The 25059-nt window shown below is 40.3% G+C and overlaps 1 protein-coding gene across 1 annotated transcript in view; it reads left to right on the top strand.

Moving 5' to 3' along the window:
* ARID1B (AT rich interactive domain 1B (SWI1-like)) overlaps positions 1-24745 on the top strand; it is a gene marked incomplete at its 5' end in the record, with an annotated part of 34321 nt that extends 9576 nt beyond the window's left edge. The window contains 9 exons of the mRNA XM_010024669.1: positions 117-321; positions 8792-8930; positions 9970-10142; positions 11773-11923; positions 12907-13023; positions 14546-14642; positions 17921-18710; positions 19544-19674; positions 21659-24745. Coding sequence (XP_010022971.1) covers positions 117-321; positions 8792-8930; positions 9970-10142; positions 11773-11923; positions 12907-13023; positions 14546-14642; positions 17921-18710; positions 19544-19674; positions 21659-23371 — 3516 coding nt within the window. The remainder of the gene's footprint in view (positions 1-116; positions 322-8791; positions 8931-9969; positions 10143-11772; positions 11924-12906; positions 13024-14545; positions 14643-17920; positions 18711-19543; positions 19675-21658) is intronic.
* Positions 24746-25059: the final 314 nt, after the last annotated feature.

Genomic DNA, 25059 nt, shown 5'->3' with positions numbered 1-25059 from the left:
TTATGCAGCCCCCCCCCCCCCCCCCCTTTTTTTTTCTTCTTTTTCCTTTCCCTTTTTTGTCTCCTGACTTAAACCACTTTGCTGCAAACCAATGATCCTGACATTTATTTTGCTAGGTTAATAAAAACAAGAAGTGGCGTGAGCTGGCAACCACCTTGAACGTCGGCACTTCGAGCAGCGCAGCCAGCTCCCTGAAAAAACAATACATTCAGTACCTGTTTGCCTTCGAGTGCAAGATTGAGCGAGGGGAGGAGCCCCCTCCAGAAGTCTTCAGCACTGGAGATACTAAAAAACAACCTAAGATTCAGCCGCCATCTCCTGGTAAGTCAAAAAAACTGCAGCCTCTTACACAACCATTTTTTGAATGCAGAAGGTACTAGTTTGCAATTTAAATATTTAGAAGCGTGTCTTGCTAATGCTGGACAAACAACAAGGATAAGTGTGTTGTTGGCATCTTGTTTTCAAACTCAGAGCTAGCTCTTGAGTCAGATTTAACCCTGAAGGGCCATCTGCAGTCATGTGTCTGGTTTGTCGTTGCTCACTCTAACATACAAACCATGTGCACCAGCATACCCTTAATATTCATTTCCACTGGCACAGTAGAAGGAATACCATTCTGCATGGGCCTGTGCTGTAAGACAGGAGAGAGCTGGTGCTAAATGGATCATCCATTTGCCTATAAAGATCAGGTTTTGGTACTTGCACTGCCTTTGCTATGACAGAAACTGCATATTCGACACAACTGTTGGTCAGTAAAGCTTCAGTTAGAGTCAGAATGGCAGATGATGGACTGATGATAAGTGGGTTTCATATGGTTGCTCTGATACAGCTCATGTCGGATGTGTGGCAAATGGAGAGAGTAGAGTGTGGTGTATCCTCACTGCCAGACCTCGTAGTTGGGAGGCACACTGCTCTTTTGTTGCTAATCCTGTATGTCAGATGAGTCATTAGCATCACTGTCTTTTATCTTCTCATCTGAAAAATATGAACTGGAATTGCTTTATTTTGGCTGTTATTTATGCATGTACGGTCTGGTGTTTGAAATGACAATGTTCTCTTTCTAAGTTCATTTAACTTTAGACTCTAAAGATTTGATAGCCAAGGCAAGACAGGCATAGTACTAGTCTATGATGTTGTCTTCTGTACTACCCATGGAAGAGGGGAAAAAATTGCTTTGGTTTCCTGGTTATTAGGCTTTTCTGACCAACAAAATAATTTGACAAAATCTGTGAACTACCTTCACAATTACTATTACGCAGGCTGCCTTCTGTTATCACAAAGAGAATGTAATTCCTGGAATGTTTACAGCAGTTCCCTGCATTAGAAGGCAGTTTTAGGAAAGTATTAAATAACTTAATTTCTGTTAGTGCAGTTCACTGGCTGAAAATGCGAAGTGACAAGTCAGGGACCAGCAAGCTCTGCAGGCAGTTTGCAGGCTGTCTGGCTCCAGTATCCTATTGTGGATACTAGAAAATTGCAGAAACCTTTATAATCATGTAATACAGTTCTGGCCTTTACAAGATCATTTCTTATGATAGCGCTTTGTCAGTACAGAAAAACGTAACAGCGATAAGGCTTAAATCTTTCTCAGCCTGATGTATTCAGTGTAAGGATTCAGGGGAGTGTTTAGTTAAAATCTTCCTAGGTACAGCTCTTCAATAACTTAAATATTTCCCCTACCTTGTTACCACCGAGGGTTATCATGTACCCTAACACCGATTATTTAATAGACTAGATAACTAGGTTACTTTGCAATGCAAGTTTAGAAGATGCAGAAAAACACTTGGTACTGGAAGTGAAGCCTATAGTCCAATCATTTATCTGTCTGAAATGAGCGTAAGTGTCCTGAATGTGCACTACTGCAGAAAATAAGAGACGTTGGACATGCCTGTCACCTCCTGAGAAGGCTGGTGAGGGGAGCTGAAACTGTTAGACTTGTTAAGGAGGGTGAAGAGGAAATTCAGCTGTTCCTAAAATTAAATAGCAGTACTAAAAATGAAAGTGTATGTTGCTTTACTATCTCCTTCCTTGCCCCTCTCGATCCAGCAGTGCTCTCAGTAGTTGCTTCAGGGATGATCACCGTAAGTTAGCTGAATTTTGGGGTGAAGAATCATTATTTAAATACATAAACCTGAAACAAAGGAATAAAAATATCAGACATACCATTTCTACAGGGTCCTTTTGCATCATGACACTACCGATGAAAATGGCAAAGTCCAAGATTAAATTTATCATAACATTCAAGCAAGCTGTCTATGAGGAGAACTGAAACTATTTTTCTAAAATAAAAACACAGCAGGACATAGAGAGTAGAAGAGGGGGAAGCAAGCAAAGATCTCAAGGTTTGTTTTGTTGGCAAGAAAAGAGCTTGTGTCACTGAATGGGACTGCACTTCTGTACGGAGAAAGGCTTTCCCAGTGTGTATCAGCTTTAGTACATGAAATCCCGCTGAGGCATAGATGCTGCAGAGAGTACAAGCCTGTTCTCTTTAATAGTCAGCTTTTTTTCTTGCTCCTTTTCCTTTAGTATATACCAACATTAACATTTTAACTGCACAAAAGAAGTAGAGTTGTAGATGTACTTTAGTTAATCTGTTACTCTGGCATTCAGAGGGAACAGGAGCCCAATACAAGAAGAAACAGTAGCCTCCAAAGGTCCTTGCTTTAACCATTAGCCTCTGTTGTGCAGTTAGCTCAATGCAGGCAGAGCCACTTTGAAGCCAAATCCATTCACAGAGAACTAGTTACAGTATTAGGGCTGAAGTTAATTCTGATAAAAAAGCAGGGGGACTTGTCTCTGAGGGGAGGGTGTTGTATTTTGTTCAATTCTAACCAGCTGATGCTATGAAGTTAAAGTCTTGAGAGTTTAAAAATCACCTGATACTCATAAAACTTTTAAAACTAAATATTTCAATTGCTCATAAGAACACACTGGGACCTGCCTTAGTACAGAGAAGAATGCAGTTCCTCTGTAGATGTAGTTCCCAGGTAGATGTTACTCAAGGTGGAAGCAGGCTGAAGAACAGTTTAGACACTTCAGAAGCGCAGTCCTAACAGATGTCTCACATCCAAGGGGTGGTTGTATGACTGCCTTACAGAAGACCCTTAGAACGTGGTCATAGCAGTACTAGGAAATGCAGCGCAACAACTGTAGCAAGGAGACTGCTGTAGAAGAACCCAGTCAGGGAAAGGGTGTGATGTGTAAGTCAAACCTATGGGACTGCAAGGCAGTGGTGTGTTCTTTTGTAATGCTGCCAGGGAGAGGTGGGGGCCTGAACATGTTTTAGGGTGGCTTGCACTGCTCTAGAGGCTGTGCAAGTTGGAGATGTGTTGTTGTAGGCTGAGGCCTTCATATTATAGCTTAAATCTGGGTCAGGTAATGCTGTCAGCAGAGAAGACCAGAAGCAGATGCCTGGTGACAGGCTAGCCATTAGAGGATGCCTGTTGGCCTTATGTCCTGATTACGGGGTCCATGGCAAGGTCCAAGTCAACTGTTGACTGCTATTTTGAAACATAGAAAACCCCTTAAAGAGAGAGAGTCATTGTAGATCTTCATAAGATCTTTCTAGGACCTCAGCGCTTTCCAGAAGTGGGTGCAAAGACAAAATGTTCTTCCTGTCATGCGTGTTTGATAGTTCTGACTAAAATATGCACAAATTATGTGGCAAGTTCTAAATTGAAAAGAATTCTGGAGGGTCTTACACTAAGCACTAATGGGTGCCAGAGAACAAATTTCAAAAGAGCATCAGCATGAAGGAGTTATTTTCCATTGCTGTATTCTGGCAGTGTAGATTCTTAGCTGCAGTATGTGGTTATGTATGCATGACTCTCAAAATTACAGGCTGAGTGTTTATCCTGTACTGAATGAGCAGAATGGCCACAGTGGTGCAGCTGAGGATGCTTCTGAGTAACACTCAGCAGCTGGTCCTGATGTCAGTGGAGATTTCGTTACAGCAAACCTGGAAAATTGTGTGCCTGTGTTGGAAAGAGGGAGCAAGAGCACGCCAAGAGCGTGTGTTCCCCGCGTTTCCTTGGCAGCAGAGAAACAACACTTGGGGAGGGGGATGGTGGGGGGGACACGACACAGCACCACACGACACAGCCATTCAGTGAGTGCATCTGTAACCAAATCCATCGTCTCTGCTGGCGGGTGGCTGACTGAAGTGCTATTATTAGCAGGCAGGTGATGTCATGGAGCGTGTCATGAGGCCAGCCAGGGAATCCCCAAGGAAGATGGATGGGCAAGGGGTCGGGAAGGGTGGAAGAAGGGCACAGAGAGAGGTGCCCACCCAGGGGGGCCCTGCCGCAGCAAGCAGCCCCCAGCCCAGCCTATCTGGGGCACTGGGTTCATGCTGTGTAAATTATCTTCCCAGCGTGGTGGCTGGCTGTTCACTCTGAAGTATGTGAATGTACTTAACCTTCAGTAACCTTTCCATTGTTTACTTTAGAGTATACATTTGTAGCTTCTGGCAAAAGGTAGGGATATCCTAGAGAGCATGTCAGGCCTCATATTAATGGAGTTTTAAGAGGCTGCATTCTTCTTTTCCCTTTTTTTTTTTTTTTCCTGAAGGGAAAAAAAATGCTGGCAAGAGAAAGACTTTTTTTTTTTTTTTTTAAACTGTATATTCTGTTCTGGTAAATAAAGAGCCTTTCCTGAAAGCAGTACTTTCAGGAAGAGTAGGCTTTGTACGCAGGCTGTGCAAGGAAGAAGCCATGCGGGTGCTATAATTTCATGCTGCTGAGAATGACGTGTGCCATTGAGTGAACTGTGGAAGAGTTTGTAGGACCTCACCTGCTCACTGGCAAACGTGCATCTTACTTCATTTTGGATGGATTTTCTGTTGTTAAAAGCATATTCTTACAAATCTGTCATGATACTTGAAAGACGGGTGTTGCTCAGGTGTGGATGTGGGATGAAGAATTCAGTAGCTATGTATACACAAGGTTTTTCCTGGGCATCCCCAAATCAGCTGCAGAATCATGTAAGCAGAGATTACCTGTTCCGAAAGAACATTGTTTTTTGTCTTCCTTCTTAGCTCTTTGTTTAATACTGAAGCTTATGAAGCACTTCTAAAGATAACGTTTCTATTTCAGGGTGTCCACAATCAAAATTAAACATCCAGCGTCATAAAAACCCTGCAAGGATAGTGTAGAAATTTCAGTGAGCAGCTTAGCAAATGTAAAATCTAAGGTAAAATATGAAAAAGGCATATGGTACTTTCTTGCAGAGAAGAGGGTTGTTTTCATATTCTTTAACTAGAAAACATTGCTAATGGCAATGTGTGTAAAATGTACGTGTGAGAAAACATAGCTAGTTTGCATTTAATGTGTGTGCATGCAGGTACCTGTGTGCACATGCTCTTATCCAAAAACTGTTTGAAGTGTATTGCTTTGATGCAAAGTCAAGTGCTTAAAAGATAGGAAATGCCGAAAGTGAGATATAATCATTGCAACCTTAATTATGTTTCCTTGTGCATATACAGTTCAATACACTCTTAATTACACAGTCACATTGAAAATTTTTCCATGAAATGTTTATGTCATTCAGTGCATGGAGTAAACAGTGCTCAGTGAATGAGGGACTATTCAGTATTCTATGTTATCCTCGCTTGTGCCACAGTTTTCAACCAGACTCAAACAGAGATTTGAATTTACTCCTTAGTTTTTCTCATCTTCACTACAGATGTATTTGAGGGCTTTAACAAGCACTAATCAGCCTTTGCAATACTCCTCTGAGAGGGAAAGTAGTATGATTCCCATTCTACAGGAGAGGAACGGGACTACCAAAAAATTCACAACATAAGAAACCCTATTACCCTGCCTCTGCTTACCAACCTCCCTCCAGTTGTAACCTTGAGAGCTTGTGCAGGGTAGCTTCCTGGCTATAGGTTCTCACGCTCAGCTCCACATTCAAGACTGCCCAGATCAACCCAGGAGCTGAATTACAATGAGTCTCCTGCACACCCAGAGCCTGAAATAAGTAGAAACAGGATCTTCAGAGAACCAAGCAGTAAACATATAGCAAGGTAATAATCTCTACATAGGAACAGATATTTTTTCAGTTTTATCTAACCAAATCAAAATAAACACTGGAACAGCAAGGGTGCTTTCCCTGTCACAGGCACATTCCCAGCATTTACCACCAAGTCTCTTCTTCAAACAATAAAGGGACCACTGTTGCTGTGTGTGAAAAAGGTGACCAAATATATACTTGGCTTGGAAGTATGTATTATTCTCTGCTTGGAGAACAGAAAACTGTTTCTCTTTTGGGGACAACAGAAGAGGACTATATATTTTCAAAGGCGTATTTTTAGAAAAAGCTGGCCAGTTACAGCTGAAAATTGTGAAAACAAAATTAGCTTGAAGGGAATTGACTGAAGCTTGGCAAAGGTACTGAAAATCACATCCCAAAAGAGAAAGTTAAGTTGGTTTAAAGATTGTATCTGCTTTGCTACCAGGAACCATTAAGAGTACACACCTTATTCTTTCTCAAGGAATGTGCTTTCTACATTTATGTTATTTCTGAAATAAAGGTGGACTATTCAATGGCCTCTGAGTGTATGGCAGTTTCTTGTAAGGCATATTCACGTTTGGGCTCTTCTCGGTAGCTGATGACCCAGTCGAGAGATTAACATACTTGCAGTCCCTGTTCTTTATAGGTCTCCCTGACTGTAGCAGTACCAGAAATTGCACTTCTCATGATAGCATTTGCCTTCCATTTTTATATTTGGTGTAGTCATTTAGAAAGAGGCAGGGGAAAAATAACCATAACCGCCATAACCTACACCACCACCCAGCACAGGTAGGATAGGGAAGAAGTTAATTGCTGCTTAATAGCCCACCATAAGAGAAATACCCAGGGTTAGGTGGTATCATATTTTACAGTAAGTATATGGGTACACTGAGATGTTTACTTACATGGTTCAACTCTAACAAGATGGTATGTGACAACATGTGGCTTAACTCAGAAATGCTTTCAAGCTTTTTAGAAGTAATCTAGAATTAAAGTTTAAAGCTCAAGGGCAGGAGAATGATCCTGGCTCACACAGGGGTCATATGTACAAAGGGCTCACTTTATGTGAACATGATTTTTACTTTTTTATCATATGGATTTGTTTTATTACAGCACTAAAGCCTTCAGTCACTGTAGCATTAGTTGTTGCAATTGTTGTTACTATATTAATGCAATCAGAGAGCTTTACTTAAACTTTTTTTGAACCTCATTACTATGTGAGCATATTCCAAACATTCCTTGGAAAGCTGAGGACAAGAACAATGTGGTCTACACAATGTGGATTTTACATATGCACTTGCTACTGAGACTGATTTCCAGATAGTGGAACATGTGTTACAGATATAAATGAAACACATATAAAAAAGGTGTTCTTCAGTTAAAAACAAGCTCTGCCTGTCAAGATGATGAGTGTTCTAGGATTCTGAGTCAATTATAAACTACTCTCTCTTTCACATACAGAAGAAAAGACCATACTGCTTGTTCCAATTTTCCCTCTAACGGTAATTTATAAAGTTTTGTTAATTGGTTGTTGAATGTAGATAGTCAGGCACTATAAAATGCCTACAAGACAGTTTATAAAAAAGAAGGACCTCTCAAGCCAAAGCCGTGTCTTTCTGAGCCTATTAGATGTGTGATTTTTTTCCTGTTGGTAAATTTTTTTCCCCAATTGCACCTAAAGATTTGAATATTACAAATTCTCCATGGGTAGAATTTCTGTGGCAAGGCCAGTCAGGTCCAAGGCTTACAAGTTGTTACTAATTCCCACATAACCACCTTGTAAGTAAGAAAACTGCTACATCAGGTCTTTGGGTTTGTGAGTATTTCTCCTCAGTAGTTACATGAAAATAGTAACTTCAGTGTCTACTTTAAGAGACTGGTCTGGATTTATTTTATCATTGGTTTATATGATGTATCATTGAATGCCCTTATTACTGCTCAGTCTCACTGGAATAAAACAATACAAGCTTTTCTATGCTTGTCATATCAAGAATAGAGCTATTTACCATGGTGAAGAAGGGCAATAGCGCAGGTACTCTGACATCTCAACATAGAAGATTTTGCAGATGAAATAGATGCTTTGCAAAATTGACCTGGTCTTGTTACATAGGCTCTACAATGACCTTAACTACAGATGTCCATTGCTATCTTTACAGTTTTATTAGGAGTGTTAGCTGTAGCCTCCTGCTCAAATTCTCCTTTCGATGATCAGTTTCTCGTTGTCCCAGATTGCCTTTTGCTTTTTCTTAAACACAATCTTTTGCCATGCTATCCCAAAGATGGCATAGGGTTGCAGTGTGCCACTGATCATTTGCCATGCTTCACCATGGTGATGTCTGCCTTTAGTGGTAAATGAAATTATGAATTTATATTATTATAGCAGTTTAAATTTGTGAGGAAAAGCTGCTGGCTGAAATTTGCCTTGTAAACGTATGTGTTGTGATAGTGATTATATAAAGAAGCTGTGCCAAAGAACAACCTTCATTTACTCTGTTGTAAACTATAGACAGTTAACTATGTATCTATCTCTGACCTCTGATTTAAATGATGCTCCTAAATGGTTTCTATTCATGTTGCTTCAGGCAGCAGATTAAATTCATGGTTCCAGGAAAGATGATGGCTGTTACTGCACAGCATATTCTGGTATCAGAGGGTTTTGGGAAAGTTCTAAAGTACTGAGATGCGTGTTATAAGCAGACTTATGGGTGAAAGAACCAGTTTCTCTCCACAGGAATTTGGCTGCTACCTTTTAATATTTCTTGTTTCTTTAATTTTCCAGCAAATTCTGGTTCCTTGCAAGGCCCGCAGACTCCACAGTCTACTGGTAGTAATTCCATGACAGAAGTGCCAGGCGATTTGAAGCCCCCAACACCAGCATCAACACCTCATGGACAGATGACGCCTATGCAGGGTGGCAGGTATGAAAAGAGCTTTGTCTCATTTTTAGTTGGGCTGTAGTTCTACAACAGTTTAAGCTTGTCTTTCCCAACTGTTAGAGCACTCATCGGATGCTGTGGAGAACTAGTCAGAGTCTTAAAAGTGGCAGAAAATTATTTCTTTTTGGCAGGGAGAGAGGGAAGGGGAGGAAGAAGTAGGAGCTGCATTAACTTTCTAAATACCAGAGAAGGATCAGACAAGCACCAGTGCAAAGGGGTGCACGTGAATATGTGAAGAGTGCAGAGGAAGGTGGAACCCAGAGGCACCGGCTTAGAACCACAGCCTTCCTTTCCTTGTTTACCCTGTACTCCTCTGGTATAGAGGTCCAGACATTCATGCTCAGGAAGGAGGAATGTGTGGTTTTAAGGTGTTACTTAAATTCGAATTATGAAAAGCATATATAATAACAGTTGTTGAGTTAGCAGAGAATTCAGCTGGATGGACTAAGAGATCCCTTTCAGTTCTATGTCCTGTAAGTCACAGAGACAGGCTTAATCTGAAGTGAAGCCATCTCACCATTCATTAAGGATTCTTATCCCACTGAAGTCCCACAAAAAAAGTTAGCAGGAATATAGCCAAGCTCTGAACTATGTACAGTCACTCCAAACATACTTAGGTTCTTTTTTTTCTCCATCTGTGATACTTCAGAAAGGATAACAAGAACCTTTTTTAGTAATGTTTAATTCAGATTGAGTTTTCTTTCACTATTTAAGAAACAGCAAAACAGCTTAGTGAAATTTCAGAAATATTTAGACTTTTCTATGAGTAACAGGAACACACACAGCTGAATTAGATTAAAACCCTTTAGGGGTTCTTTAAGGTAAGTAGCCAGCTAAGCTTGGGGAAAAAATGGGTAGATTTTTTAAATGGTTGTCCCTTGTGAAAGTATTTTGTATCTTTCTCAGATGTATCCTGCACTGACCACTGCCGCAGCATCATGGACTAGGTGTATAATTGTCCGGTCTGTTTTCACAATTCTTATGAATACATGATTAATGTCTCCTTTTTCTCATCCACTAGAAACAGTGCAGTCAGTGTGCATGATCCCTTTTCTGACGTAAGTGATTCAGCATTCCCAAAGCGAAACTCCATGACGCCAAATGCACCATACCAGCAGGGAATAAACATGCCAGATATGATGGGAAGGATGCCATATGAGCCGAATAAAGATCCTTTCGGTGGAATGAGAAAAGGTATTTTCTTTGTGGGAGCTTAAGTATTCTTCCCTACTTCTCTGTAACCAAGATGTTCTACTTGTCAGAATGAGCTTCTTTACTGATTTTGCCATTGGTAAAATGATATCCTTGTAGCAAAAAGAGAGGTGTAGCACAGTTGTGTTTCATTCTGGTCTGGTCTATTTTCCTCTCTCAGAGTCACACTGTTTATTTGAGACTTAACAGAATCCTAAAAATGCTTGTAGGAATACATTTCAGGAAATGGCATAAACGCATAGGGTTAGATTTTGTGCAGTGCCATATGTTTCTTGAAGGTGGTTAGCCACCCTGCAAATCTGATGCTGGACTTCAGTGTTAGAATGTGAAGTGATGAAGGAACATGCCTGGTTGTAGTAGGGCTGAACTTGGAATTCACTGTGCAGAACTGAGCCAGTCTCCTAATGCTCTCTGTCTCAGTTTACGTATTTTCAGAAGAGGAAAGATAATTTTTTCTCACTTGAACAGGCCCTGACAGAAGGTAATAAACACACTCAGTGTTTGTTTATTTTTAGAAAGCAAAAATTAAGATCATTGTCAAACCTGACTCTTGTCCTTTTGGCCACTTAACCTACAGATGGATATTGTAAAACATGCTTAAAATGAATCAATCTTGCATGCCTCTTATATAGGAAGGTGGGTGGAAAGAACACAAGCAGGGTTCACAGTGTTGCAAAGAGAAGAGCAGATGGAGGAGATGAAATTAAGAAAGTGGAAACTGAAAGGGAGCAAAAGGGAGAAATGGGAATAAGCAGCTCGGAAAGCAGGGGAAGAAATATATGCGATGAAGTGAGGAGATGCTTAAAAGAGATAGTTAACCTGATGTGAATTTTTTTAAAGGTTCCCTTTAAATCCTTTCACCTGGACTGTGGATACTAGCATAGCACAGTTGGAAGAAGAGAAAACCCTTTCTGCCTTAGATTCATTTTAGGGTTTATATCTGTGTAGGATTAAGTGCGTTTATTGCACTTTGTCGTACGTTTATCCTGTCAAAATAGAAATGTCTCTGTTCGGTATCTGCTATGAGGGACTAAAGGATGGAGTCTCTTCCTGTATTCGCTTGGGGATTTATATCTGATAATAGTGGTCAATGTGCCTTCTCTTAGACCCATAGAATATGCCCATCCTGTTCAATAAGCTACATTAGGATACAGCATGTTTTCCAGAATTAAATTATGGTATACATGTGTGTGTGCGGGCTTTATGGGGAAACAAAGAGCCTGATTCTGACGGCTTTGTAATGCAGACTAGGAGATTTGCTTTAGTCTGTTTTGTAAGGTTTGTGTTTTCGTTCGTATTTAGCATTGTTTGGGGTGAAAAGAACAAGAGCAAGTTGATCTTCAGCTGTGAAGACCACAGGGAAGAAGCTGCCTGGTGCCTGATGAGTTCAGTTCCATAGGATGAGATTACTTTCTTTGCTTGCAGCTCCTCACTGTTATATCTTGGTAGTGGTGCTGCTTCATGTGTTTTCATCAGACCCTGGAAAGCTTGTCAAATACCAGCTAATTCTCCTTGGCAGTGTTATGGATCTGAACATTATTGTAAAATACATCATTTAATAGATATCTTCAAGCACCCAGAATAATACATTTAATTTCCCTTACTGTTGCAGTGCCTGGAAGCAATGAGCCTTTCATGACCCCTGGACAAATGCCTAACAGTGGAATACAAGATATGTATAACCAGAGTCCATCTGGAGCAATGTCCAACATGAGCATGAGCCAGCGACAGCAGTTCTCTTATGGAAGTGGCTATGACAGGAGGTGAGTCAATCTTCAGGAAAAGCCCATTAGCAAAAATGATCCTCTCTCTCTCTTTCTCATTTTCCCATTGCAGCTTGCAGAGAACATAGCAGCTTACATTTGCTACAGCATCTTACTAAATCACTGGGAGTCAAACCACTGGTAATGACTGAGTCTTAGCTGTTCACAGGAAGTAATAAGGAGGAATTGTCGTACCTTAGAAGTCACTCAAGCTGCAGCAGATCAGCATGTGGGTGCTGCCTTGAGCTGGCGGCTGGGCTGGGCTGTGATGGCAAAAACTAGCACTTGAGTTAGTCTTCTGGCCATGTTTTCACCTAACCAGCTGTTGGTGAGCATTTTATGAAAACCAGAATGCACACCCTAAGTATGTCTAGGTTGTGGTCTGTTAGTCAATTCCCTTTGGAGAGTCTGGAGTCTGTTGTCTGAATTGTAGGGGCACCAGTCTTGCAGTGTGTCTGTCAGAACCCTCATAGGTTTGTCTGTCAGTGAAGTACACAAAATGAATTTGTTCCTCTTTTGTTTATCCCAGGAAAGTCTTTGGGTTAAAAAAACAAATTGGTAAAATCACCATGTCTAATCATTGGTATAGCAAGCAGAATGGTTTGGAAGTGTTTGGATTACATTATGTATTCCAGTAGGTTTTGCAGCTCCGGCTGTGTTTCTACTTTTACTTTCATTAGGCTGTGTACTTAAGCTTCACTTCCTGTTTCCAGATGGTAGCCAAAGTGGTGCAGTGTGTGCCTTTGAGTCTAACAGTGGAGTGCTTTTCAGTCAGTAGTTTGAACTAGTAGATGTGTACAGTAACACGAGTATAATCATGTTTTTCAACAGGTCACATTGCTGGGGAGTCAGTGAAAATAAGGGTTCCAGTAGAAGGTGATAAGTCAAGAGAACGTTTTCTTTAAGGCGCCTATCTTATTTTGTTGGCAATTTTGGAGAGTAAGTGATTTTTACAGAATGAGGTTTCCTTTGTCATTTTTTAGGTTGGATCATGGGCTGGGTCCTGAAGGCAGTATGGGACCACCTGGTCAAAGCAACATGGTGCCTTCAAACAGTGACCCAAGCATATACTCTCCTAATTGTTGCCCTGGCCAGCAAAGGTGAACACTGATTTCTCTGTTTGTAGTATCTACAATAACCAGCTAACGAGCGCTACCAGCCTCTGTGAGAGCACATAGACAGAATATGTGGCCTCTTAGTGTGTTTTGCCTGTTCTTATTTAGGGTTTTACCATTGGTTCAGTTTCTTGGAGTGGCAGAGACGTGGGTGAATCTGTTGACTTTCTGTAGCTGTAGAATCGGAGATTAGATAAGGAGTTAGTTTTGTATCTCCCTGCCAACACTGAACTAGAACATATTTTATAGGCACAAGATCTCCAGAGCATCATTAAATGACACCAGTTCTGAAGTTTCCACAACTTCACCTGGCTTGTGGTTATTCTGTGGCTAACAAATTGAACATTTAGAAAGTGTTCCCTTATGTATGCCATACATGTACTTTTCTTAGTTTTATGTTATTGCATGTCCCATCTTGGACAACTGTAGACAATCCCCATCAGTTGTATTGGGTTTTTAACTGGCATTAGGTAATTTCTTTCCATCCTCATCATAGTTTAGGACACACTGAACAGCTAATGCTTTCATTCTGGTCAACTCTCAAAAAATGTGAGTTTTCTATGCCTTTGGAAGTCCCATTAGTTCTTTTAGCATGTCATGTTCTCCAGTCCTCTTGTTTCTCTGACTCCCTGTGATAGATTGCTTCCATAATTACACTCAAATTGTAGATGTGTTCTCACTGGTAGTGAGTGTACAGAGAGGAATTACTGACGTTGTGGTCTGCAGTACAACTGGTATTTATCAGTCGTAATACTTTCCAAGTACTTCATTTCAGCAACCTAAATTTCATTCAGATGTGCTAAAAATATTGCAGTTGCACTGTAGTGCTCCTCAGAGGTCTTCAAGGCCACAGGTAAGTTTCCAGGTGCAGCACAGCTCTACCTTTCATGTGTATACTTCATTATGTAGCTTCAATTAAAAATAACATGAACATTAGCAAACTTAGATGTATTTTTTTTTACTCAGCGATGATGTATATAAATGTTACATATTGTAATTAAATTTGTACTCACTGTCACTATCATCAGACTAATAATTTCACTTTAAATCAGCAGTTAATTATTGATCATATTCTTAAATAATGCAGAAAGTAGCTTGCTTGGTGACTTGAGTGGTAATTCTTGTTAAAACACAAGAATTTTGACTTGCAATCTTTGAGCTGCACATAAGATACCGTTCCACCTAAGATGCATTCCCGGTGCTGCAGCAGCCTGTCTTACCTCTTTGCTGACAATACCCTGTTCCCATTCATGACTACTACCTTTAAATCTCTCTTGCATCTTCACTGCTTCTCCTTTCTTCTATCTATCTGCTTTATCTCCTCTCTTCCACTAACAGCTCCAGCAGAGCTTATTACATCAGGCTCAGGACTATACCACACTGTACCTTCACCTTGGTTCCAAATGGCAAATACCTTCAAGGTGCAAGATCATCAGAGCACTTTGCTTTTCCTGGTGTCTTGGAAATTACAGCAGCTCTAAGTGTTGATTTGAATGCTTCATTTTAGGCATGAACCATATGGGCAGCAGTATCCAGGACAAGGACCTCCCTCAGGACAGCCACCATATGGAGGACATCAACCTGGAATGTATCCACAGCAGCAGGTAGGAGAGGGGAAAACAGCTATATTTGTAACATTTGTTTAATAAATCTCACCCCAAAATTCTGTATACGTTCAAATATTTGCCTATACTGTACATGTCTTTTAGCACAGAGGAGCACTGTAGTTCTGGTCAAAATCACAGCCCATATAGATAAGCAGCGTATGTGCAACTATATGAAAATGTGTTCATTACGCTGGAAGAGTGTAAATTTTAACAGATGTTCTGTGGCTTTGGATGTGTATCAAGTGATTTTCCCAAGTTACTAACCAGCAGACTGGGAAAGTCTAATTTGTAGGATAGTAAAGTAATGCTGCCTCAATTCCAGAAACAAACAGGAAAGCTGCTTGGCTGGCAAGTTGAAGGATCTTAACATAATGTCATACAGCCAAGTGAACCCAAAAGAAAACTGGAACAAGGTAAAATGTGCAGTATTCTCAGTTATTCACAGTGCCGTGGTAGGTGACATGAGATACCTATCTTTAGTACAGATCAGATGGCATATTCCCCACATGTTGTCTCCAGTAATGATATGGTACAAATACATGAGAGAGAACATTACTGTTAGAAATAGTTTAACCATTTGTGCATTCCAGTCACCCTAACCATGTAGTAACTTTGAAAATACAAATTTTATTAATTAATAAGGGGTTTTTGTTAGGTGTAACATTAATACCTTGCAGGCAAAACCCCACCCTAGCAGTCAATAGCAAAACTACACTGTCTTCAACAGGATCAGAGTTTAATCCTGCATGTTATTAATTGATTTCTAGTCATACAATAATAAGAATTGAAGTTAGCTTCCAAAATAGAAAGCATCTCCTTACAATATAAAAATTTAAATGTAAGCAAGTTTTTAGCCAATTTCAGATAGTCCTTTTCGGCTTGGGATAGAGTTTTACTAGGAAATTTAGGGGGTGGGGGAAGGGACACTACTAAAGGAAGAGATCTTAGTTGGTACTGCGCCGAAAATGTATATAAATTCCAGTTTCAGAATTTCTTGCTTATCTCTTTGGTTCATAACATCTCTAAAATAGCATAATCAAAAAACTGTTTCGTTGTTCTTTATGATGAGCATATGCTAGCAGTCTAGGTGATTTAGTGGGGAAATTGCAAAGATCTATAACAGAACAGTTTGTGATATTCCATGCTAAGGTATGCAGGGAATATATTAACTACATGTTCATCTAAGCAAGGAGACAGCTAGAATTTGTAAAAATATATTTGGCCCTGTCCTTAATGCTGTTTATATGCCTTGTACAATGACTCTGGAATGCAAAATGCATTAATGCAAAAAAAGCAGTGAAGAATTAAGGGCAAAGATCCTGGCTGCCCTCAGCCTCTCCCTCCCACTCCCAGAGGATTCCACTTCTTCATTTAGCTAGAGATTAGGTTGCCACTAGCTTATTTTCAATTTTCCTAAATCTCACTTTATAGTAGTACAGGAAGAATATGAAAAAAAAAAAAAAAAGGCCCTTTTGAATCTTTATCTACAACCTGAAGGCTAGGGAATGATCTGGATGAAGGTGCTTGGAGCACTCCCCCACTCCTGGGGCTAATGAAGCACTTCGAGCCAGGTTTTTCAATTCCTGTACCAAATGCTCATACCCCAAGAGCTATTAGGCAGCAGGTGACCAGTGTTGGTGGTTTTTTGTCTTCTGTGAGGTCTCAGAATTCTACATTCCCAGTGGAAGCACATTGTTGCAGCCCCAGCCTCTTGCCAAACCTTTATACAGAAGGGGGAATTCAGGTGCATCACTGTCCTCAGCATTGGGTACCATTAGGTGTGTTGCCACTACATATACAGAAGTGCTGAACAGCTTTTAAAAAGGCACATGCTTCATTCCCAGTGTCTACTTTAAGCACTCGGTGCTTTTTGTGGCAGAACAAACACCACCTTTTTAGGTGTGGCAACTGCCAAGTCAGTTTTTAATGTATAAATTGGCCCCAAGGGTAGCATTTACTACAGCAAGGAGTTTATGTAAGGCTGAAAATGGGTATTTCTCAGATAGAAGACAGCTCTATAGCAAGTTTAAAGAAAAAAATGAATACTTTAATTCAGTGCCATAGTTGTGGTTTTATGTGCACCAAAGTTGGAAGATGATTTTATGAATCCCAGAGCTGTTTTAACTGACCCATATTGAATACACACAGAATTTTATCTGATCTTAACTCCAGTACATTAGTATACATTGTGCAGTGTGACTGAGCTACAGTTTCCGGGGGAGCTGTAACTTTGTATTTGCCATAGATCATATATTCAAGAATCACCCATTTAATTCACATTTTTTGCTTCAGAGCACTCGGTGTGGTTTGAACTGTGGAACAAACTCCCACAGGAACGAAGGACCACTGCAAACCTTACCACCTTCCCCTCAAACTGCAACATCTTTTTTAGTTCTGCCATCCTAAACATAAATACATACAGCTTGTATGATTTAAAAACAGCTCACTTCACACAACATTCCCCATTTGAGAGGGCGAGAAACAACGAGGGAATAGACCATAGGTGGCAGCTGTTAGTTACGTTGCTTAATTCATTACTGATCAGCAGGGTAAGAACCTGCATAAACTGGAACAGTACATTTGGATGTGACCATTTGCTGTAATAATCACACAGTAAATTAAATGTGATTAGGATGATTTGGGAAGAGGGATGGTTGCCCAAACAGGACCGTGTTTCTGGGAATTACACAGAGTAGCAAATGCAACAGAATGTTTTCTCCTACCAATAAATTTACTGTGTAGCCTATGCCCTGTTCTAAGATCCAGCATTTCAGACATGCATGCTTGCAGCTTATCTTATTATTTTAAGAGTTCATTCAGTGCTTGTCTCTTGAAAAGATTCACCAAGTGGTTTTGAATTTTTTTAAGTTTTTTTTTTCTTAGTAGACCAAGCATAAAAAAGAAATGAAAATATTTTAGTTGGTGAGGACCATTGCCTTTTCATGCATGTCTGAAATGACCAGTGGAATTTAATCTGACAGAAAGGAAAGGAAAGGGAAGGGAAAGGGAGGAAATGAGAGCAAGCATAAGAAAATTTAGCCCAAGGATAAGTTTCTTTCTAGTATTAAGTTATAAGCGCAGCTAAATAGAGACTTAAAAAGAAACCACCGGATCAAGCCTAACTATAGCACTGTGTTCCTGGCTCTGGAATCGGCACAAACCCCCAGCACAGACTAAGCGCCTTCAGCTTTTTAAGTGAGCTTTCAGCCAGTGTATCTGTATTGTGTATGGAGTAAAAGTGACACATCATCTCTCCACATTATTTTTTTTTCCAGAACTACAAGCGACACATGGATGGCATGTATGGGCCTCCAGCCAAGCGCCATGAAGGGGATATGTATAACATGCAGTACGGCAACCAGCAACAGGAAATGTATAACCAGTACAGCAACGCTTACACGGGGCCTGACAGGAGGCCCATGCAGGGACAGTATCCATATCCATATAACAGGGAGAGGATGCAGGGCCCAGGACAAATGCAGCAGCATGGAATACCTCCCCAGATGATTGGTGGCCCCATGCAGTCATCATCCTCCAGCGAAGGTCCTCAGCAGAACATGTGGCCAACACGAAATGATATGCCTTACCCTTACCAGAACAGGCAAGGTCCAGGAGGCCCTGCACAGGCCCCACCGTATCCAGGGATGAATCGCACTGATGATATGATGGTACCTGACCAGAGGATAAACCACGAGAGTCAGTGGCCTTCTCATGTCAACCAACGTCAGCCTTCTTATATGTCATCCTCAGCCTCCATGCAGCCTATCACTAGACCTCCTCAGTCATCCTACCAGACGCCACCCTCTATGCCAAACCACATCTCTAGAGCTCCAAGTCCAGCATCCTTCCAGCGCTCTTTGGAAAACCGTATGTCTCCAAGCAAGTCTCCTTTTCTACCCTCCATGAAGATGCAAAAGGTTATACCCACAGTCCCAGTGTCACAGGTCACAGGACCTCCACCCCAGCCACCACCAATTAGGCGAGAAATTACCTTCCCTCCAGGCTCTGTAGAAGCATCCCAACCAGTCTTAAAACCAAGACGAAAGATTACCTCAAAAGATATTGGTAAGAATCAAAACAAAAGCCAAATGCCAAAACAGGTTGGGAGAAAGGAACTTCAATTTTGATTTTACACTTTCTTTTGACAAACAGTTAACTTTAGTAACTATAATGTGATTGTTGTCAGTAGAAATGTAATAACATATGCATTAGTGAGGATGATAGGTAAAACTCATCCCAGACAATCTGACATGAAATGAAAGCAATATTTTATATGGAGACCTGAGGTCTCCAGAAATGTATTAAAAATGAAGCTTGCCTCAGAATTCCAAATGATACATGTTGAAATGTCTTTCAGAATGTCTGTTAAATCACCAGTACAGAATTTAGTGGAGGAAAGCTTTCTGTATTCATGTTCCATGGAAGCTCATGCTGTTCTGCTGCGTGCCTCCCTTGAGTGGCTCATTTATTCATTCCATATTATTTGTCATGTTTGTTTCTCTCCATTCTTTCCCAAGTATCTTCCTGAGTTCCTGTTACATTTCATACATTCAAGTTCTCATGCTTCAAGTTCCCACACTCCTAACAGAGTATTCGGCCTTTATTTACTAGTTATTTGGCTTAGTCAGCTTCCCTAAGTTTGTACGATTATTTCGGCTTCAGCAAAGTCAGGAAGAATGGCCCTGTTAAAATACTCTCCAGTATTAAGGCTGAGCAGCAGTTACAGAAAAACTGAACAGGGCTAAGTGGCGAAAGCGAAAGCAGGTTTTAACCTGTGTTTTAGTTACTATTTCATTTAAATTCTGCATCCTCAGAATGTCACACTTTAATCTTTTGGAACTCATTAACGGTCTCCAAGGATGCACTAATACTGTTTTACTTCTTCTTTCTTCCTCCAGTAACTCCTGAGGCCTGGAGAGTGATGATGTCTCTTAAATCTGGTCTTTTGGCTGAAAGTACCTGGGCGCTAGACACTATTAATATTCTTCTGTATGATGACAGCACTGTTGCTACTTTCAACCTCTCTCAGGTAGGTGGCAAAGCAGTTTGCTTCACAACTTTCCAAGGAAGGAAAACTGAAACAAGATAAGATGCAGAAGACCCTTAAAATTTATTCTAATTAATATAAAATTGGATATTGTGAAACTTCCCTTTTTTCTGGTTGGTAACAGTGAGCAACAAGAGATAGCTTTAGGTCAACTAGAGGAAATAATGAGCCTGAAAGGGTATCTCTTGTAGAAAGGAGCATGTAGGAATGTAGGAATTTTAGCACTGACAGAAGACAAATGTGCAAATTCACCCTCATGGTAGTACAAAGACAATCCCAGAAAACAGTAGTATATTAGTCATCTTGTGTTTCCATAATGGGCTTTGCAAAACTATTTAAAAAGGATTTGAAGTTATCTTTTGGTAACTACTTGTCCTATTCCGAAGTTCCGTACTAGGCTGTGGGATTTTTTGAATTGCTTATTTTCTGTTTGGTTTCTTCTTCCAGTAAATTAAGTTTGCACAGAAATATCAGATGGGCAATATAAAGGCTAAAATCCACTGTCTGTCCACAGGATGCAAGTAACACAGGATTTAACAGTGTGTGCTTTACCTCACTGTGTCCCAGCACTTTTCAGCCCTGCTCTAACCATTGACCTGTTAGGTGGTAGTAATAGATGACATGCTGATAGTGCACATCATCTCAAATTTGTACAAATTAAATATTCAGTTTCCCTGCTCCATTCATTCCTTTGTTACTAATAGTGTAACTCATCTTTTTTTAAATATAATGACCTTTTCTTTTAAATACAGACACAAATGGTACATTTCATCCCACCTAACTTTAGAACTAGGGATATCTATAGCATGATTCATCGCACCCTGAAGTAGAGATCTAAAATAGGTCAGATGAATCATACCCTAGAAATGGCCTGTAAAAGACCATTTATTATAAAAGGAATCTAGACAATTAGGTTAGGTGTCTAACTGTTGCAGGTGTTTGAAGTTAAGTGAGGTGAACCTCCTCTGAATTCTGTTAGAAATTGCATTAATGTACCCTGTGCAAGTTGCACAGAATACCAGGCATATTTTAAACACAGGGTTTTTGTTACTTTTACCTTGGACTCTATTTCCAGTGGCAGTCAGGACTCTGTATGATGACTGATAATTCCTGCAGTTCATAAGCATCAGTTTCTTCTTAATTCTTTGAGGGTCTGGCAGTTGTAAGAGAATACAGAACAGACAAAAGGATACATTTTGCTGAAAACCTATTAGCCCACGATTTTAAACACCACCACCACATTAAAAGCCAGACATAGGGCTGAATACGTCATAGCAGCAAAGAACTTTTAATAATAAAGCCACTGAAGGTAAATTAATACCAAGTCCAGTTGCTGCCTTTCCATAAGAAAGTGTTTACAAGCTAATTAAGAGGATTAAACCTAAATGAAAACTGTTTCTAAAGGGTGACTTAAAGCACCAGGCTCCAGTAACAATTTTTAAGTATTGCCAGGCAAAAATAGAGCTATTCCAGTAGAGATGGGGTATTAATCCAGGATGTTGGTACCTAGACTCTGAACTGCAGATTCCTACAGGACAGTTGGTTTTAGAGACTGAGAGACAAAGCAGGAGAGGAAGAACTGTAAACTTCAGGCATCCAATAAAAGTACAAATCAGAAAAACTATGTGAGTTAGAAACTTCAGTACTCTATGCGGAACATGAAGAATGGCAGCCACTTCCAAGAGGATAGCACAGCTAGGGTAGGTGCCTACTGTAGCTTAAAGGAGACATATGAATAAAGGTCTCTACTTCTCACAGGTGTTACAGTTTACACAAATGGAGCCATGATAGTTTGACACTACATACTGTTTGGACAGATGCTAGAATTTCCTTTGACTAACTTCTGCCATGCAGGACCTAGCCACAAGTCCACAGCAGGAGGAGGGAAATGTTCACAGGTGTATGCATCAATGTTCCTAATAAAATTCCTTTTATCTGATTTTTATGTTCTTTCTTCTCCCCTCAGTTGTCTGGATTTCTTGAGCTTTTAGTAGAATATTTTAGAAAATGCCTGATTGACATTTTTGGAATCCTTATGGAATATGAAGTGGGAGATCCAGGCCACAAAGCACTTGATCACAAAGCAGCCAAGAAGGATGATAGCCAGTCCTTGGCAGAGGATACTGGAAAAGAGGAGAACGACGAATGTATTGACTATTTTGACGAAGATGAGGAGGAAGGGGAGGATGAAAAGGTAGAAGGGGAAGAAAAGAGCATTGTTTTTTCCACTCCTGGTGCCATTGCTGATCCAAGTGAGAGGCCAAAACAAGCCAGTAAATTTGACAAGCTGCCAATAAAGATTGTAAAGAAAAATAATCTATTTGTTGTTGACCGATCTGACAAACTTGGACGTGTTCAGGAATTTGATAGTGGACTTCTCCACTGGCAGCTTGGTGGTGGGGACACAACTGAGCATATCCAGACTCACTTTGAAAGCAAGATGGAGATTCCTCCACGCAGGAAAGCCCCTCCTCCCTTGAACTCTCCAAGCAAAAAGAAGGACCTAGACGGGAAAGGTGAATCTGAGGAACAACAAGAAAAAAGTATAACAGCAACCATTGATGACGTCCTCTCAGCTCGGCCAGGAGCATTGCCTGAAGACTCAAACTCTGGTTCCCAAACAGAAAGCAGTAAATTTCCCTTTGGGATCCATCAAGCCAAAAGTCATCGGAATATTAAACTGCTAGAGGATGAGCCAAGGAGCAGGGATGAGACTCCTCTATGCACCATAACTCACTGGCAAGACTCCTTGGCAAAACGCTGCATCTGTGTGTCAAATATCGTCCGTAGCTTGTCTTTTGTGCCTGGCAATGACACCGAAATGTCCAAACATCCAGGCTTGGTGCTGATCCTGGGAAAGTTGATCCTTCTTCACCATGAGCATCCAGAAAGAAAGCGAGCACCGCAGACTTACGAGAAAGAGGAAGAAGAGGACAAAGGGGTGGCCTGCAGCAAGGATGAGTGGTGGTGGGACTGCCTCGAGGTCTTGAGGGATAATACATTGGTCACATTAGCCAACATTTCTGGGCAGCTAGACTTGTCTGCTTACACAGAAAGCATCTGTTTGCCAATTTTGGATGGCTTGCTGCACTGGATGGTGTGCCCGTCTGCAGAGGCACAGGATCCTTTTCCAACCGTGGGGCCCAACTCAGTTCTTTCGCCTCAGAGACTTGTGCTGGAGACCCTGTGTAAGCTCAGTATCCAGGACAATAATGTGGACCTTATCTTGGCCACCCCCCCATTCAGTCGTCAGGAGAAACTCTACGCTACTTTAGTTAGGTACGTTGGGGACCGCAAAAACCCGGTCTGCCGAGAAATGTCCATGGCGCTCTTATCGAACCTTGCCCAGGGGGACACATTAGCAGCAAGGGCAATAGCTGTGCAGAAGGGAAGCATCGGAAACTTGATAAGCTTCCTGGAGGATGGGGTCACTATGGCCCAGTACCAGCAGAGCCAGCATAACCTCATGCACATGCAGCCTCCACCTCTGGAGCCACCTAGCGTAGACATGATGTGCAGGGCAGCCAAGGCCTTGCTGGCTATGGCTAGAGTGGACGAGAACCGCTCAGAGTTCCTTTTGCACGAGGGTCGTTTGCTGGATATCTCAATATCTGCTGTCCTGAACTCTCTGGTTGCATCTGTCATCTGTGATGTACTTTTTCAGATTGGGCAGTTATGACATAAGTGAGAAGCCAAGCATGTGTGAGTGGAGATTAGAGGGTCACATATAACTGGCTGTTTTCTGTTCTTGTTTATCCAACGTAGGAAGAAGGAAAAAAAAGAATCTTTGCTCCTCTGCCCCATTCACTATTTACCAATTGGGAATTAAAGAAATTATTAATTTGAACAGTTATGAAATTAATATTTGCTGTCTATGTGTATAAGTACATCTTTTTATTTTATTTTTTTTTTTAACCAAAGTTGCTGTCTAGTACATTCAAAGGTCACACTTTTTTTTTTTTTCCATAGATTATCCTTTTCAATGTTCTTTTCCATGTTTGTATTGCATATTTTTTGGGAAGCGAACTAGTGACTTTTTAAAAAAATGTTATGGCAAACCATTGTATGATGGAAAAAACTCTCACCACTTTGAAACAAAAAGGTGAAAAATAACCAACATACCAAGTTCCTGTGTGTTTTATTTTTTCAAATAAGGAAAAAATAAAAAAAAACTTGTATACCATCACCCAAAGCTCTGTGCAATAGAAGATTCTAGTGATGTAGGTGTAGGGGATCAAGGAGGGTGTCAGTCAGTAGTCAGAATACAAAACGATACTGGTTTCTCCTCAGGAGAAATGGTTACATTAGGCTAGGAGCAAAACAAAACAAAACAAGTCAAGTTAAAAGATTTTTCAGCAAAACCTGATGATAAACATCAATTGCTTCCTCACCAGAACTGTCTTGTCTACATCTGTTTTTTTGACCTTCCACAACGACAGTTCTTCACAATTCCTTTAATCATTTTTTAAAATATTTTTTTATTGCCTAAGGGCCGTGATGTATATAGAAGTTGTACATTAAACATACCCTCATTTTTTTTTTTTTTTAGTACAAAGTTTTTAGTTTCTTTTTCATGATGTGGTATCTACAAAGTGATGGTAGAATTATTTTTTCTTTCATTTGGGCCATATCTCCAAAAAATAATTAAAAAAAAAAAAAAGAAAAAGGAAAAAACCCAACACAGAAAACCAACAACTGAGGGTAATGTACAAGTTTCTGTATGTATAAAGTCATGCTCTATTTCGGGAGAGCAGCCGATCACAATTTGCTTTATAAATCAAGGTGTGGAAATGGTTACGTATGGATTGATTTAAGAAAATGGTTACCAGTCTACAGACAAAAAAAATATATACAGGAAAAAAAAAAAAGAAGAAACACAACTTCAAAGATTTTTCAGTGACAAGAATCTGCATTTGTATTTCAAGATAATGTAGTTAAAAAAGAAAAAACTTGATGTAAATTCCTCCTTTTCCTCTGGCTTAATGAATTTCATTTATTCAGTATAAAATCTTTATATGTTCCACATGTTAAGAATAAATGTACATTAAATCTTGTTAAGCACTGTGATGGGTGTTCTTGAATAATGTTCTAGTTGCAATGTGGGATATCGGAAAGCAAACTAATTACAAGAAAGAGCAATAATGATTATTCTCTTTCCCCTACTTTATTATTATAACCTTAAAAAATATTACGCTATTGTATTGCAGCCACTTGCTCTCCTTTTAGAAAAGCCTTCTCGCAGCAGAGAGAAGTGTTTTTAATTCTTATTTATAAAACCATGGAGCCTCAAAGGGGAAGACATGGCTGGGAAATGATAGTTCTGACTATGCAGGTATCCAGCCTCCGTGCTGTGTTTGGGGGACTGAA

The sequence above is a fragment of the Nestor notabilis genome, unplaced genomic scaffold (assembly GCF_000696875.1).
Source record: "Nestor notabilis isolate BGI_N333 unplaced genomic scaffold, ASM69687v1 scaffold34241, whole genome shotgun sequence".
NCBI classification, from domain to species: Eukaryota; Metazoa; Chordata; class Aves; order Psittaciformes; family Psittacidae; genus Nestor; species Nestor notabilis.
The sequence above is the reverse complement of the archived record's forward strand: the minus strand, read 5'-3'. Positions and strand labels throughout refer to the sequence as shown.